This window comes from Sycon ciliatum, chromosome 13 (assembly GCF_964019385.1).
Source record: "Sycon ciliatum chromosome 13, ocSycCili1.1, whole genome shotgun sequence".
Lineage (NCBI taxonomy): Eukaryota > Metazoa > Porifera > Calcarea > Leucosolenida > Sycettidae > Sycon > Sycon ciliatum.
The window spans coordinates 17,915,079-17,932,513 of record NC_088655.1 but is presented as its reverse complement, the minus strand read 5'-3'; the positions used below and the strand labels follow the sequence as shown (position 1 = coordinate 17,932,513).

The 17,435-nt window shown below is 43.8% G+C and overlaps 1 protein-coding gene across 1 annotated transcript; it reads left to right on the top strand.

Annotated features, from left to right (window-relative positions):
- Positions 1-7,844: 7,844 nt before the first annotated feature.
- LOC135829237 (protein kinase C epsilon type-like) lies at positions 7,845-8,840 on the top strand. The gene has a single exon (XM_065341641.1). The coding sequence runs from the start codon at positions 7,914-7,916 to the stop codon at positions 8,838-8,840; it is 927 nt and encodes a 308-aa protein (XP_065197713.1). The 5' UTR covers positions 7,845-7,913.
- Positions 8,841-17,435: the final 8,595 nt, after the last annotated feature.

Below are 17,435 nucleotides of genomic sequence, written 5' to 3'. Positions count from 1 at the left end.
TGTCGTTGTTGTTGGTTTTGTTGTCGTTGTTGTTTTTATCGTTTTTGAAGTATTAATTCTCACGATGGCACCATCGCCAATAGGATTTTTGGTATTGTTGTTGTTGTTGTTGTTGTTGTTGTTGTTGTTGTTGTTGTTGTTGTTGTTGTTGTTGTTGTTGTTGTCTTCGTCGCCGTTATGGTAACAAAGATTGGGCATTGGGCATTGGTTTTTTTATTTATCATTGTTTCGATTCATGTCTTTTTCGTTCATTCTTTGATTCTTAGTACTGTATAGGTTAGTATTTTCGCTGGTCTACAGCTCTTCATTTTTGGCCACCTTGATCCTGCTTTTCAACTTAGCTCCGCTGTTCATTTTTATGCTTCCACAATGCCATCTTGTCATTGGTGACAATAAACTGGTTTTCCCCCTGCTACTGCGTCTGCCTGTGCGAGCTATATTTTTTCTAGTCGGTCTGGGTCCAGGGTCATATTTATTTATTAATGTCAAACCAGATGTTGTAGCGGCGGTGAGGATTCCTGCAGCTTCATTCATAAAAAAAGGTTTCAGAGCAGACCCGCTCGCTTCCCTTTTACGAGTTCGAGTTTGCAGAGTTACAGGGAAGAAAGCGGGTCTGCTCTGAAACCTTTTTTTCCTAAATTAAACCTAGCCATAAATAAAAATAAAGCGTCTCCGTGTTGTACTGTATGCTGCCTTGGAACAACTACTGGTAGAGTCAATTAATGTGCAATCAGCTGCTGCAAAGGAACGTCTATTGAGATTTTCAAGTGGCTAGTCAGTAATCAATGCGTTCAAGGCGTTGCTAACCTTCCTTATTAATCTTTGGCGTGCTTTGATTTCATTGACCCTTTTTACTATTAGGCTTTACCCAAGTCAGCCGGCCGAAAACGAGACGGATTGAAAAATGGCTAAGCTTTGTATCGCTGATTTTGGAGGATTGCTTTGAGACCCGCCGAAAATCTACCAAATTTTGAAAATTGTGTTTTCGAACGAATGTTGCTTCCAAAATCTCAACTATTTTGAACTCACTATGCCAACAATTCAGTCAGTTTTGAGTCTCACCCGTGTCCCTGCCCTCCCACCCTTCATTTCTGTGCATAATTAATATCTCAACAATCGACGTAATATTGCCGTACTAATTCCATGGAGAACGAGCAGACTAATCTAGTTCCCCTCTCGGAGGCAAGGAGACACAGGAGGAAGCACAAGCACGGCACAGAACAAATCAAGGAGAGGGAAGCGGTGTCGCGAGGAGATGGAGACTGATGATAACGAATACGAGGACGACGGGATGGACGGCGGCATTGGAGTGGAGGTGGAGGATGAGAGTAGTGATGAGGAGGAGTTTGATGTTGACAAGAGGAAGTCTGCAGTGTACAAGCATTTGGTGTCCAGTCCAGAATGTCGTAAGGTGTTTGACGATTCAAGGTTTAGTGTTATTCGAAGCTGTGTATATTCGTACTCGTGACCCTGTGCTATGTAAACAGAAAGAAAACGTTGTATCACTCACACTCTTCAAGTAGTACACAAGCACCATTACATTCATTCACACAGTATCCATTCATCTGCCACTACCTTTCTCACACACACTATATTCACACATTGCAAAGATGCAAACTTCGCTTTTTGTACTTGCTGGCTGCTGTATTTTTACCTGAAACCATATTAGCTACATGTACAAAGTATATAAGTGTGCGTTTTAGTTATTACATTTTATGTGACGGCGTTCCACTGATGACAGTCACAAGAAAACGTTATGGAACTTAACTTTCTTCATTTTTTGCTGTTGTTATGAATGCACAAGTTATCTTATTTATTGCCATATTTAATATCATTGCTTTTTTTATCACTTTGTGCCGTGATGTGATTGCCATGCCTACAGGATGCCTAATCGCCATTGGGGATATACACCCGGTTTTTTCCCTCACAACTGCGTCCGTCGGCGCGAGGGTTTTTTCCCGGCTGGCTCGGTCCAGGGAAATTAATCAGACGGTCCCAAGTGGTTCTGCATTATGGCCTATTTCTGCTATCCACTGGCACGCCTATTCTATCTTAGACACTCCGTTCTCAGTCCTTGCTTCCATACCTCACTCTTTATCTGGTTCACATCTGGCTGAGGCCAACAACCCTTCACTTTGTGTGTTGTCGCTATTGCTGTCTATGCCTCTGTGTGTGTGCCACTATATGTGGAGCAAGAAGCTCTGTCGCAATATTTAGTTATTTCACCCATTAGCGCTATGTTGATTGCTTATATTTGACTGCTTATGGGTTGCGCAGTTGAACAGTGCCTAGTGCAGCACGGTCACTGTATGAGTAGGTGATGGTGCAACGGTTGTGCAATCATGAAACTGGGATTCATGAGGCAATCGTTCTGCAATTTGAAATACCGACTGTTTGTCGTGATAAATCTAATATTGACTTCGTATTTGGTCAGTATAGGAAATAAAAGCCTCGTAAAAAGCCTCGGCTTCGCCTCGGTCTTCTACTCGGCTTTTATTTCCTATATAGACTTCGTAACCAGTCAATATTAGATACGTAATCTACTCTTGATTTTAGCTATGTTCTTCTTTGCGCTGTTTCATCACGTCGCTACTGTACTTAATCCACTGTTCTTGTTACTTTCCCTTTGCCTGTATTTCACCTGACGAGAAGCCTTGAAAGTATACTTTGTCAAGCTGAACACTTTCAAGATGTTCGTACATGTATTTCGAAGTATGCTCATTGGTATTGACAGTGTCATTGTGTGCTTGCAGCAGTGGCATATTCTGTCAATGAATTGATTGCAATCTCTTATTGGCGATGGTGCCATCGTGAGAATAAATACTTCGAAATAATTCAAGCAAACAAACGAACAATAACGCAAAGTAGTGATAAAAGCGAAGAAAGAGGAAAGATAACGCGAGGTTGTTTGCTATTAATGCTGGATTTCTTTTTCTTCATAGCCTCAACAGTGCAATGTACAATTCCCAAATTTAACGTTGAGAATGGCGGAGAACTCCGTTGCAACATACAAATGTGAAACTCAATAACCTACTGGCTTGGGGGAAAGATGCAAACGGGAAAAGTCTGAAGAAAACATTTACTGTCACCACCAGGACTGAAAAAGGGACCTTCACTTGAAGCCAGCGGTGCTCTAACCACTGAACTATGGTGTAGCTGTTATCCAAGCAGAGACGGTATCCTCTCTTAATAACTGAAAAAGGAACACATCATAGTCCTGTGTCTGACTCCTCGAGTATACCCACCATGTGCATGTGGTTGGCTAGAATAATTAGGTTGGGCAAAGAGTGCAAATTGCATTGCCAATAATGATGGATAGGTAACTGAATGAATCCTCCGTTGAAAACTATTGTTCTAAGTGTGTTGGTGGATGGTAGCCGCCTTCAGAAAACAACTTGAGTTTTCACTATTCCCTGGCCATGGTGTGGATAATTACGCAGCAGGGAGTTGTTTCAAATTTTACAGTGAGATCGATAGTAATTTTCTAACGCCCAGGTTTAATGGTAATAAACAGAGTTCGCCATGTAGCCCAAATGAAACATATGGGGTTATCGCACCTGTCTGCAGGACAACGTTTGGTGCAACATTCGAATCTGACGTAAAATTGATAGTATGCCTCTTCGTAGGGCTGTGTTCCCAATAAAAAATATAAAAAATAATAAAAAAGTAGCTAGTATGGGCTACCTGGACAGATTCACAATTTCTTTGGACCACAATAAATTTGTGAGCACACTTGGATTTGATCATTTGAAATATTCAACGACTTTCAATGCTAATAACTACGCCATTCCGTGTTAAATCCCGCATATTGCACCCTCAGTTTGCCAGAACAGCGCATGAATCTTTCCGCGTGACAACCTCTTCACCAGTACTGTATTCAGTTCTGAAGATGGTTGTTCCCACGAGCTCTAAGTTCGTGTATTCAGTTCATTACTTTTAAAAATTGTCTCTAACTATTACCTATCCACTTCACTGCAATGCGGCGTAGATTCCTCCAAATTTCTACCAAGTGATAATATCCTACAGATTGTTCAGAATGTCTTCACCACACCAAAAATAGGCTATACTAGTATTCATGACTCCTCTAAATCATCTTATATTATTTATTTTATTTATTATTATGTACTTTAACATGAAACTCGGGTATTGAGCCAATAATAAAAGTAGAAAGGAAAAGGACATATGGAAACGAGTTGAGAGTAACTCTCCACCACTGTAACTAGATACTATATACAGTCAGAAAGTGCAACAACTAGGCACAAAACTGACAGAGTACTGAGACATTCGACGTCCTGACACCTAGCTTCAACACATCTCCGTAGCGCTAACCGACGTATTCTGTCAGTTTTGTGCCTAGTTGTTGCACTTTCTGACTGTATATAGTATCTAGTTACAGTGGTGGAGAGTTACTCTTAACTCGTTTCCATATGTCCTTTTCCTTTCTACTTTAACATGGCTGATAAATATGGTGGTAAAGACACACCTGGCAATATGGCGGTAAACACACGCCTGCCCACACACGCTCTCTAGGCTGCAAAGTTCTGGCACAGAGCTCTCCTTCTCACCACCACCACCATCAGTTCGCTTACCGCCATATTGCCAGGTGTGGCTTTACCACCATATTTATCAACCATAAGTACAGCTGCAGTGGTGTCTTCAACTTCATTCTACTTTAACATGCTTGGACATAGTCTTTGCCTTCCATGGCATTCAAGTACTTCTTGGGTGCTGTGTGTAAGGTGGAATAGGGGAGCGTCCTTGGGGAATCTGATCGCATGACGCTACAGGTTATGCTAGTACGGGAAGCTGTACATGGTCAGAGATGATGATGTACATTGGTGACGCTCCAGACCCCAGATGTGGCTTTGCGTTCACTAATCGCGTCAACTTCGCATAAGTATGTCTTTAGAGACAATTTTCCTTCTGTCAGCGTGCAAAATCAAGTACCCAGAGTTATTTTGCACAGAACCATCATATACATTAGCAGCATATATGTGAGCATAATGCGGCATAATAATATGATAATTTTTAGCATAAAAATAGCATAATTCTGCAATTTTTTCAGCAATGCGAAAAGCATAATTTCACGAAAATATTAGCATAATCCGTCAAGGCCTACAGAGCATTGACAAACATTAAAAAAAAGAAAAAAAAGAAAGTAAATTATCGTGTCCGTTCCCAAAGGGAACTCACGACGGCCGCTAACACCCGATAAACCCTACCCAGGCAGGCACAGTGGGTTGGTCAAAGACCATGATTGAAATATGAGAGGTACCTGGTTCAAGTCCTGCCTGGGAGCGGTTTTTCCAGCCGTGCTGCTACCCACAGTCAACTGGGAACTTGTGGCCAGGCACAAGGGGTACATGGATGCAGCTAATGGGGTCGTTTTCGGCACTTGTGCCAGTGGTTGTGAGACTTATCCACTCATTCCCACCGTTAGGCGCTGCATCTGCCGCTAGGGTTTATAGGGTTTATTGACAAACATAGCACTTGAAAAATATATTATTATTATTATTAAAAGCATGTCGGCGTAGGTGCCACTTTCGCTTATGCCATTCAGGATTGATGTCTGAAGAGTAATACGATATAATGAAATGACAGAAGTGACGTCAACAAAAGCCGTTAGCAACAACACAAATATGACTAATGGAAAACTTCATCCAAATTATAAAATAAAATAGAATATGCATACAACATGTATGCATATACAACATGAAAAATAGCGCTAGTGTATTCGACCTGAAGAGTAATGGAATGAAAGGCCTAGTCGAACAAATTAAAATTATGGCTTCTGTGCTTCGTGTGCTGATTTGCTTTCCTCCAACCAAAAATCTAAGAAGAGTAATAGGGCTATAGCGGTGAGAGCGCACGTTTCGAGGAAATCAAAAATGAATACTAGTGGGTAGTAGCAGGGAGTGTTAAAATTATTGCTGAAACAATTATATCGATTACTCGTTACTTACTCGATAAGAAATAGATCGAGCGGTTATTTCGATTTTATTGGCTAAACGAAGCGGGTAAACCTTTTCCACCCCAGCTTGAAGTCCATGATTGTATTCCCACTCCCTCACGGAGCCTTAATGGTCAATGTTCTAGTCCCGCGAAGTCCCCTGAAAACGCCCACTTCCCAGCAAACGCCCACCCCAGCGGGTCCGTACTATTTCTGTACTCTTCCTACAAGGCAACATGGGTGCCAGGATTTTCGTGTGTGTGTGTGTGGGGGGGGGGGGGGAGAGAGGGGCGCAGGTCGGTCACTGCACTCGAATGACATCCGTGGACAGGCGTGCACGTTCGCAGTTTGGAGCTTTGAGAAGCAAATAAGTAAGTCGTCATCCCATTGTTTACTTTTGTCCCTTTGCCTCTGGGTGCATGCTGAGTGATTGTTACGACAATGTTCCTTTTCTCTTTCGTCCACGTGTGGTTCACGCATGCATAACCGCATTTGTTAGCACAGTTCACGCTCCCTGCTGCCAGCGCGGGTCTCGAACTCCTGATTAAAACGTCACCGGCAGGGTTATAATGCACCAACAATGGGATGTCAATTAAAGGGGAAGTCCGGTGAAAAATTTAAATTTCACAGTCTGTAGAGCTCAGTTTGATTTTGATTTTCTCCGATAACCATGGATTCCTGGAGTGGAGGTGCCTCTAGAGCGTAGATTGTTGGAGCTGTGGTTCAAGGCCAAGACAAGGCACCAAACTCACGACTCAATTCATTAAGAAAGGTACGAAGAAGAGAGTGGATTGCGAGAGAGTTGAAGAACAGCAACCGGCGGAGCAGAAAGCTCAACATCAGGAGACACCATCACCCGAATCATCGCGTCCATGCACACAGAAGAAATAAAAAGAGCACGAAGTCGCAATTCAGGATCCGGGCTTCCTTTGCTTGTTGTTGTTCTTGTTGTTGTTGTTGTTGTTGTTGTTGTTGATTTTTCTTCTTCATCAAAACTGAACACAAGTTGTAGATCGCCATTGTTCTGCTTTCCGATATCTTGCAAACGGTGTGTTTGGAGATATTCAAAATTTGGTGGGCAAAAAAACAAGCCGTTCAGGCTTTGTACTCGATGTCTGGTGTGACCGCTCGACAGGGAGCACAAAAGCCAGCTGAGCGCCAGCGAAACACTCACTCACGTAACCCTCACTCCGAGTTACCCTCACTCCGAGTAACCCTCACTCACGTAACCCTCACTCCGATCCGAGTAAGCCTCACTCCGAGTAACCCTCACTCACGTAACCCTCCCTCCGATCCGAGTAACCCTCACTCGCGTAACCCTCACTCCGATCCGAGTAAGCCTCACTCCGAGTAACCCTCACTCACGTAACCCTCCCTCCGATCCGAGTAACCCTCACTCGCGTAACCCTCACTCCGATCCGAGTAAGCCTCACTCCGAGTAACCCTCACTCACGTAACCCTCCCTCCGATCCGAGTAACCCTCACTCACGTAACCCTCACTCCGATCCGAGTAAGCCTCACTCCGAGTACATGACGATTGTACTACAAGTAGTGGTGAGTACCCAGCTGACTCTGACGTGATTGTACCCGCAGTTCCTTGTATCTGGTTCACGCATGCATCACCGCATGTGTTAGCACAGTTCACGCTCCCTGCTGCGAGCGCGGGTCTCGAACTCGCGACCTTGTGATTCGCAGGCAAGCTGTTATAACCCCTCGGCTAGGCTAGTAGTACTAGCCTACGTGTACTGTAGGGTTTATAAAAGCCTGCGACAAAGATTTGAGACCAGTTTCAACTAATGCCTGAGACAAGATTCACCCTTGTTGAAACCAGTGAGTGTCGCTGGACGCTAGCCTTAGGATAAATTTCGTACTGATTGTTCTACCGTTTTGTCAGTATTGATATAGTGAACAGTATCAGACGAGAGACACAGCTTCCCAGAAGATTGTTTACCCTGCAAGAGAAATGCCGTCTGCTACTCCTGCAGTAGTATCAAAAGGCGCAATGAGTTCAGTAAAAAATCTTGTTACGTTCCCAGCGCTAAGTGAAGTCACAGATGCAGCGGTCCGGTCTCCGATGGAGCGAGATACACAAAAGGCAAGTGATGGCGACGAATCACACGGGAACGGCATCGAAGCATTCAATCTGCTGAAGACTCTCGGTAAGGGCAGTTACGGCACTGTATATCTCGCTGAGAAGAAGGAGGACAAGGACCAAGTGTACGCTATCAAGGTGCTACAGAAGCATACGGCTATCCAGAAGAACAATGTAAGGAGAACCATCAGTGAGAAGAAAGTTCTGGCTATTGCGGGTCGCCATATGTTTTGTGCGAAAATGTTTGAGTGTTTTCAAACTGCCAGCAGGCTTTTCTTCGTTATGGAGTATATCGGCGGCGGAGATCTATGGTTTCACTTGGAAAAAGAAAGAAGTCGCCGTTTTGGTGAGTCCACAACTCGCTTCTACTCCGCTCAGATAGCGTGCGCCCTACTTCATCTGCACCGTTCAGGAATCATTTACCGTGATCTGAAACTTGAAAATGTCATGCTGAGCAGTGATGGACATATCAAAATAACAGACTTCGGTGCGAGCAAAGTAACCCTAGGAGCCACAACATCAACATTCGTCGGCACGACTGATTATATGGCCCCGGAAATGGTCAGAAGGACAGCTTACAACGCGTCTGTTGACTGGTGGGCTCTTGGCGTTCTGATGTTTGAGATGATGTTTGGCTGTGTGCCCTTTAGAGGAGCAACAAAAAAGGTGATATTCCGAAACATTAAAGCCCAGCCGGTGATATTCCCAGACACCAACTGCAGTAAACATTGCGAAAGCGTGTTGCTGAGTTTGATGCACAAACCTGTTAAGCAGCGTCTGGGATGCACGGCTGGGTAGCAGGTACAAACGCATCCGTGTTTCGAGTCAATACGGTGGGAGGCGCTAGAAAGGGGCGACATCAATCCGCCCTTTATCCCACCGTTTGACTCGAAGACGGACACATCAAACTTTGACACGGAATTTACGGACGAGGTCGCCGTTCTCGAGCCCATTGATGAAAGGATTGTGGCCCGGATCGACCAGTCTAAATTCAGAGACTTTGACTGAACAGATTAGGATTGCATTCAGTGGAGCCAAATTAGGTTAGCCGACTCACGGTTTCGTTACTTAACAGCTCCAGTTGTTATTCAAACTGTGCTCTTCACCGCCTTACCTCGGAAAATCTCCGCCGCATGTGTTTGCTTTATTCATTGACTGAGAAATATTTGCTGTGTGCCACAGGCTTCCAGGGTGCGATTGGTGGAAAGTTTGCCATTTTAGCCTGGCCACTTATTGATCTGTTGCTGATGTTGTTGTTGTCGTCGTCGTCGTCGTCGTCGTCGTCGTCATCGTCGTTGGTTTTGTTGTTGGTTTTGTTGTCGTTGTTATTGGTTTTGTTGTCGTTGTTGTTTTTATCGTTTTTGAAGTATTTATTCTCACGATGGCACCATCGCCAATAGGATTTTTGGTATTGTTGTTGTTGTTGTCTTCGTAGCCGTTATGGTAACAAAGATTGGGCATCCAATGTTTTTTTCATTTATCATTGTTTCGATTCATGTCTTTTTCGTTCATTTTTTGATTCTTAGTACTGTAAAGGTTAGTATTTCCGCTGGTCTACAGCTCTTCATTTTTGGCCACCTTGATCCTGCTTTTCAACTTAACTCCGCTGTTCATTTTTCTGCTTCCACAATGCCACCTTGTCATTGGTGACAATAAACTGGTTGTCCTCTTGCTACTGCGTCTGCCTGTGCGAGGTATATTTTTTCTAGTCGGTCTGGTTCCAGGGACATAATTATTTTATTAATGTCAAACCAGATTTTGTAGCGGCGGTGAGGATTCCTGCAGCTTCATTCATAGAAAAAGGTTTCAGAGCAGACCCACTCACTTCCCTTTTACGAGTTCGAGTTTGCAGAGTGCCAGGGAAGAGAGCGGGTCTGCTCTGAAACCTTTTTTTCCAAAATTAAACCTAGCCATGAATAAAAATAAAGCGTCTCCGTGATGTACTGTATGCTGCCTTGGAACAACTACTGGTAGAGTCAATTAATGTGCAATCAGCTGCTGCAAAGGAACGTCTATTGAGATTTTCAAGTGGCGAGTCAGTAATCAATGCGTTCAAGGCGTTGCTAACCTTCCTTATTAATCTTTGGCGTGCTTTGATTTCATTGACCCTTTTTACTAGTAGGCTTTACCAAAGTCAGCCGGCCGAAAACGAGACCGGTTGAAAAATGGCTAAGCTTTATATCGCTGATTTTGGAGGATTGCTTTGAGACCCGCCGAAAATCTACCAAATGTTGCAAATTGTGTTTTCGAACGAATGTTGCTTCCAAAATCTCAACTATTTTGAACTCAATATGCCAACAATTCAGTCAGTTTTGAGTCTCACCTGTGTCCCTGCCCTCCCACCCTTCATTTCTGTGCATAATTAATATCTCAACAATCGACGTAATAATTGCCGTACTAATTCCATGGAGAACGAGCAGACTAATCTAGTTCCCCTCTCGGAGGCAAGGAGAGACAGGAGGAAGCACAAGCACGGCACAGAACAAATCAAGGAGAGGGAAGCGGTGTCGCGAGGAGATGGAGACTGATGATAACGAATACGAGGACGATGGGATGGACGGCGGCATTGGAGTGGAGGTAGAGGATGAGAGTAGTGATGAGGAGGTGTTTGATGTTGACAAGAGGAAGTCTGCAGTGTACAAGTATTTGGTGTCCAGTCCAGAATGTCGTAAGGTGTTTCACGATTCAAGGTTTAGTGTTATTCGAAGCTGTGTATATTCGTACTCGTGACCCTGTGCTATGTAAACAGAAAGAAAACGTTGTATCACTCACACTCTTTAAGTAATACACACGCACTATTACATTCATTCACACAGTATCCATTCATCTGCCACTACCTTTCTCACACACACTATATTCACACATTGCGAAGATGCAAACTTCGCTTTTTGTACTTGCTGGCTGCTGTATGTTTACCTGAAACCATATTAGCTACATGTACAAAGTATATAAGTGTGTGTTTTAGTTATTACATTTTATGTGACGGCGTTCCACTGATGACAGTCACAAGAAAACGTTATGGAACTTAACTTTCTTCATTTTTTGCTGTTGTTATGAATGCACAAGTTATCTTATTTATCGCCATATTTAATATCATTGGTTTTTTATCACTTTGTGCCGTGATGTGATTGCCATGCCTACAGGATGCCTAATCGCCATTGGGGATATGCACCCGGTTTTTTCCCTCACAACTGCGTCCGTCGGCGCGAGGGTTTTTTCCCGGCTGGCTCGGTCCAGGGAAATTAATCTGACGGTCCCAAGTGGTTCTGCATTATGGCCTATTTCTGCTATCCACTGGCACGCCTATTCTATCTTAGACACTCTGTTCTCAGTCCTTGCTTCCATACCTCACTCGGTATCCGGTTCACATCTTGCTGAGGCCAACAACCCTTCACTTTGTGTGTTGTCGCTATTGCTGCCTATGTCTCTGTGTGTGCCAGTATATGTGGAGCAAGAAGCTCTGTCGCAATATTTAGTTATTTCACCCATTAGCACTATATTGACTGCTTATATTTGACTGCTTATGGGTTGCGCAGTTGAACAGTGCCTAGTGCAGCATGGTCACTGTATGAGTAGGTGATGGTGCAACGGTTGTGCAATCATGAAACAGGGATTCATGAGGCAATCGTTCTGCAATTTGAAATACCGACTGTTTGTCGTGATAAATCTAATATTGACTTCGTATTTGGACAGTATAGGAAATAAAAGCCTCGTAAAAAGCCTCGGCTTCACCTCGGTCTTCTACTCGGCTTTTATTTCCTATATAGACTTCGTAATCAGTCAATATTAGATACGTAATCTACTCTTGATTTTAGCTATCTTCTTCTTTGCGCTGTTTCATCACGTCGCTACTGTACTTAATCCACTGTTCTTGTTACTTTCCCTTTGCCTGTATTTCACCTGACGAGAAGCCTTGAAAGTATACTTTGTCAAGCTGAACACTTTCAAGATGTTCGTACTTGTATTTCGAAGTATGCTCATTGGTATTGACAGTGTCATTGTGTGCTGGCAGCAGTGGCATATTCTGTCAATGAATTGATTGCAATCTCTTATTGGCGATGGTGCCATCGTGAGAATAAATACTTCGAAATAATTCAAGCAAACAAACGAACAATAACGCAAAGTAGTGATAAAAGCAAAGAAAGAGGAAAGATAACGTGAGGTTGTTTGCTATTAATGCTGGATTTCTTTTTCTTCATAGCCTCAACAGTGCAATGTACAATTCCCAAATTTAACGTTGAGAATGGCGGAGAACTCCGTTGCAACATACAAATGTGAAACTCAATAACCTACTGGCTTGGTGGAAAGATGAAAACGGGAAAAGTCTGAAGAAAACATTTACTGTCACCACCAGGACTGAAAAAGGGACCTTCACTTGAAGCCAGCGGTGCTCTAACCACTGAGCTATGGTGTAGCTGTTATCCAAGCAGAGACGGTATCCTCTCTTAATAACTGAACAATGAACACATCATAGTCCTGTGTCTGACTCCTCGAGTATACCCACCATGTGCATGTGGTTGGCTAGAATAATTAGGTTGGGCAAAGAGTGCAAATTGCATTGCCAATAATGATTGATAGGTAACTGAATGAATCCTCCGTTGAAAACTATTGTTCTAAGCGTGTTGGTGGATGGTAACCGCCTTCAGAAAACAACTTGAGTTTTCACTATTCCCTGGCCATGGTGTGGATAATTACGCAGCAGGGAGTTGTTTCAATTTTTACAGTGAGATCGATATTGATTTTCTAACGCCCAGGTTTAATAGTAATAAACAGAGTTCGCCATGTAGCCCAAATGAAACATATGGGGTTATCGCACCTGTCTGCAGGACAACGTTTGGTGCAACATTCGAATCTGACGTAAAATTGATAGTATGCCTCTTCGTAGGGCTGTGTTCCCAATAAAAAATAAAAAATAATAAAAAGTAGCTAGTATGGGCTACCTGGACAGATTCACAATTTCTTTGGACCACAAAATATTTGTGAGCCCACTTGGATTTGATCATTTGAAATATTCAATGACTTTCAATGCTAATAACTACGCCATTCCGTGTCAAATCCCGCATATTGCACCCTCAGTTTGCCAGAACAGCGCATGAATCTTTCCGCATGACAACCTCTTCACCAGTACTGTATTCAGTTCTGAAGATGGTTGTTCCCACGAGCTCTAAGTTCGTGTATTCAGTTCATTACTTTTAAAATTGTCTCTGACTTTTACCTATCCACTTCACTGCAATGCGGCGTAGATTCCTCCAAATTTCTACCAAGTGATAATATCCTACAGATTGTTCAGAATGTCTTTACCACACCAAAAATAGGCTATACTAGTATTCATGGCTCCTCTACATCATATTATATTAATTTTATTTATTATTATGTACTTTAACATGAAACTCGGGTATTGAGCCAATAATAAAAGTAGAAAGGAAAAGGACATATGGAAACGAGTTAAGAGTAACTCTCCACCACTGTGTGTCTAGATACTATATACAGTCAGAAAGTGCAACAACTAGGCACAAAACTGACAGAGTACTGAGACATTCGACGTCCTGACACCTAGCTTCAACACATCTCCGTAGCGCTAACCGACGTACTCTGTCAGTTTTGTGCCTAGTTGTTGCACTTTCTGACTGTATATAGTATCTAGTTACAGTGGTGGAGAGTTACTCTTAACTCGTTTCCATATGTCCTTTTCCTTTCTACTTTAACATGGTTGATAAATATGGTGGTAAAGACACACCTGGCAATATGGCGGTAAACACACGGCTGCCCACACACGCTCTCTAGGCTGCAAAGTTCTGGCACAGAGCTCTCCTTCTCACCACCACCACCATCAGTTCGCTTACCGCCATATTGCCAGGTGTGTCTTTACCACCATATTTATCAACCATAAGTACAGCTGCAGTGGTGTCTTCAACTTCATTCTACTTTAACATGCTTGGACATAGTCTTGGCCTTCCATGGCATTCAAGTACAGGTTATGCTAGTACGGGAAGCTGTACATGGTCAGAGATGATGATGTACAATGTACATTGGTGACGCTCCAGACCCCAGATGTGGCTTTGCGTTCACTAATCGCGTCAACTTCGCATAAGTATGTCTTTAGAGACAATTTTCCTTCTGTCAGCGTGAAAAATCAAGTACCCAGAGTTATTTTGCACAGAACCATCATATACATTAGCAGCATATATGTGAGCATAATGCGGCATAATAATATGATAATTTTTAGCATAAAAATAGCATAATTCTGCAATTTTTTCAGCAATGCGAAAAGCATAATTTCACGAAAATATTAGCATAATCCGTCAAGGCCTACAGAGCATTGACAAACATTAAAAAAAAAAAAGTAAATTATCGTGTCCGTTCCCAAAGGGAACTCACGACGGCCGCTAACACCCGATAAACCCTACCCAGGCAGGCACAGTGGGTTGGTCAAAGACCATGATTGAGATACGAGAGGTACCTGGTTCAAGTCCTGCCTGGGAGCGGTTTTTCCAGCCGTGCTGCTACCCACAGTCAACTGGAAACTTGTGGCCAGGCACAAGGGGTACATGGATGCAGCTAATGGGGTCGTTTTCGGCACTTGTGCCAGTGATTGTGAGACTTATCCACTCACCCCCACCGTTAGGCGCTGCATCTGCCGCTAGGGTTTATAGGGTTTATTGACAAACATAGCACTTGAAAAATATATTATTATTATTATTATTAAAAGCATGCCCGCGTAGGTGGCGGGGGTGCCACTTTCGCTTATGCCATTCAGGATTGATGTCTGAAGAGTAATACGATACAATGAAATGACAGAAGTGACGTCAACAAAAGCCGTTAGCAACAACACAAATATGACTAATGGAAAACTTCATCCAAAGTATAAAATAAAATAGAATATGCATACAACATGTATGCATATACAACTTGAAAAATAGCGCTAGTGTATTCGACCTGAAGATTAATAGAATGAAAGGCCTAGTCGAACAAATTAAAATTATGGCTTCTGTGCTTCGTGTGCTGATTTGCTTTCCTCCAACCAAAAATCTAAGAAGAGTAATAGGGCTATAGCGGTGAGAGCGCACGTTTCGAGGAAATCAAAAATGAATACTAGTGGGTAGTAGCAGGGAGTGTTAAAATTATTGCTGAAACAATTATATCGATTACTCGTTACTTACTCGATAAGAAATAGATCGAGCGGTTATTTCGATTTTATTGGCTAAACGAAGCTGGTAAACCTTTTCCACCCCAGCTTGAAGTCCATGATTGTATTCCCACTCCCTCACGGAGCCTTAATGGTCAATGTTCTAGTCCCGTGAAGTCCCCTGAAAACGCCCACTTCCCAGCAAACGCCCACCCCAGCGGGTCCGTACAATTTCTGTACTCTTCCTACAAGGCAACATGGGTGCCAGGATTTTCGTGTGTGTGTGTGGGGGGGGGGAGAGGGGCGCAGGTCGGTCACTGCACTCGAATGACATCCGTGGACAGGCGTGCACGTTCGCAGTTTGGAGCTTTGAGAAGCAAATAAGTAAGTCGTCATCCCATTGTTTACTTTTGTCCCTTTGCCTCTGGGTGCATGCTGAGTGATTGTTACGACAATGTTCCTTTTCTCTTTCGTCCACGTGTGGTTCACGCATGCATAACCGCATTTGTTAGCACAGTTCACGCTCCCTGCTGCCAGCGCGGGTCTCGAACTCCTGATTAAAACGTCACCGGCAGGGTTATAATGCACTAACAATGGGATGTCAATTAAAGGGGAAGTCCGGTGAAAAATTTAAATTTCACAGTCTGTAGAGCTCAGTTTGATTTTGATTTTCTCCGATAACCATGGATTCCTGGAGTGGAGGTGCCTCTAGAGCGTAGATTGTTCGAGCTGTGGTTCAAGGCCAAGACAAGGCACCAAACTCACGACTCAATTCATTAAGAAAGGTACGAAGAAGAGAGTGGATTGCGAGAGAGTTGAAGAACAGCAACCGGCGGAGCAGAAAGCTCAACATCAGGAGACACCATCACCCGAATCATCGCGTCCATGCACACAGAAGAAATCAAAAGAGCACGAAGTCGCAATTCAGGATCCGGGCTTCCTTTGCTTGTTGTTGTTCTTGTTGTTGTTGTTGTTGTTGTTGTTGTTGTTGATTTTTCTTCTTCATCAAAACTGAACACAAGTTGTAGATCGCCATTGTTCTGCTTTCCGATATCTTGCAAACGGTGTGTTTGGAGATATTCAAAATTTGGTGGGCAAAAAAACAAGCCGTTCAGGCTTTGTACTCGATGTCTGGTGTGACCTCTCGACAGGGAGCACAAAAGCCAGCTGAGCGCCAGCGAAACACTCACTCACGTAACCCTCACTCCGAGTTACCCTCACTCCGAGTAACCCTCACTCACGTAACCCTCACTCCGATCCGAGTAAGCCTCACTCCGAGTAACCCTCACTCACGTAACCCTCCCTCCGATCCGAGTAACCCTCACTCGCGTAACCCTCACTCCGATCCGAGTAAGCCTCACTCCGAGTAACCCTCACTCACGTAACCCTCCCTCCGATCCGAGTAACCCTCACTCGCGTAACCCTCACTCCGATCCGAGTAAGCCTCACTCCGAGTAACCCTCACTCACGTAACCCTCCCTCCGATCCGAGTAACCCTCACTCACGTAACCCTCACTCCGATCCGAGTAAGCCTGACTCCGAGTACATGACGATTGTACTACAAGTAGTGGTGAGTACCCAGCTGACTCTGACGTGATTGTACCCGCAGTTCATTGTATCTGGTTCACGCATGCATCACCGCATGTGTTAGCACAGTTCACGCTCCCTGCTGCGAGCGCGGGTCTCGAACTCGCGACCTTGTGATTCGCAGGCAAGCTGTTATAACCCCTCGGCTAGGCTAGTAGTACTAGCCTACGTGTACTGTAGGGTTTATAAAAGCCTGCGACATAGATTTGAGACCAGTTTCAACTAATGCCTGAGACAAGATTCACCCTTGTTGAAACCAGTGAGTGTCGCTGGACGCTAGCCTTAGGATAAATTTCGTACTGATTGTTCTACCGTTTTGTCAGTATTGATATAGTGAACAGTATCAGAGGAGAGGCACAGCTTCCCAGAAGATTGTTTACCCTGCAAGAGAAACGCCGTCTGCCACTCCTGCAGTAGTATCAAAAGGCGCAATGAGTTCAGTAAAAAATCTTGTTACGTTCCCAGCGCTAAGTGAAGTCACAGATGCAGCGGTCCGGTCTCCGATGGAGCGAGATACACAAAAGGCAAGTGATGGCGACGAATCACACGGGAACGGCATCGAAGCATTCAATCTGCTGAAGACTCTCGGTAAGGGCAGTTACGGCACTGTATATCTCGCTGAGAAGAAGAAGGACAAGGACCAAGTGTACGCTATCAAGGTGCTACAGAAGCATACGGCT

Excerpts from the sequence above, each read along its gene's own strand:
- LOC135829237 (XM_065341641.1), top strand. The coding sequence starts at position 7,914 with ATGCCGTCTGCTACTCCTGCAGTAGTATCAAAAGGCGCAATGAGTTCA.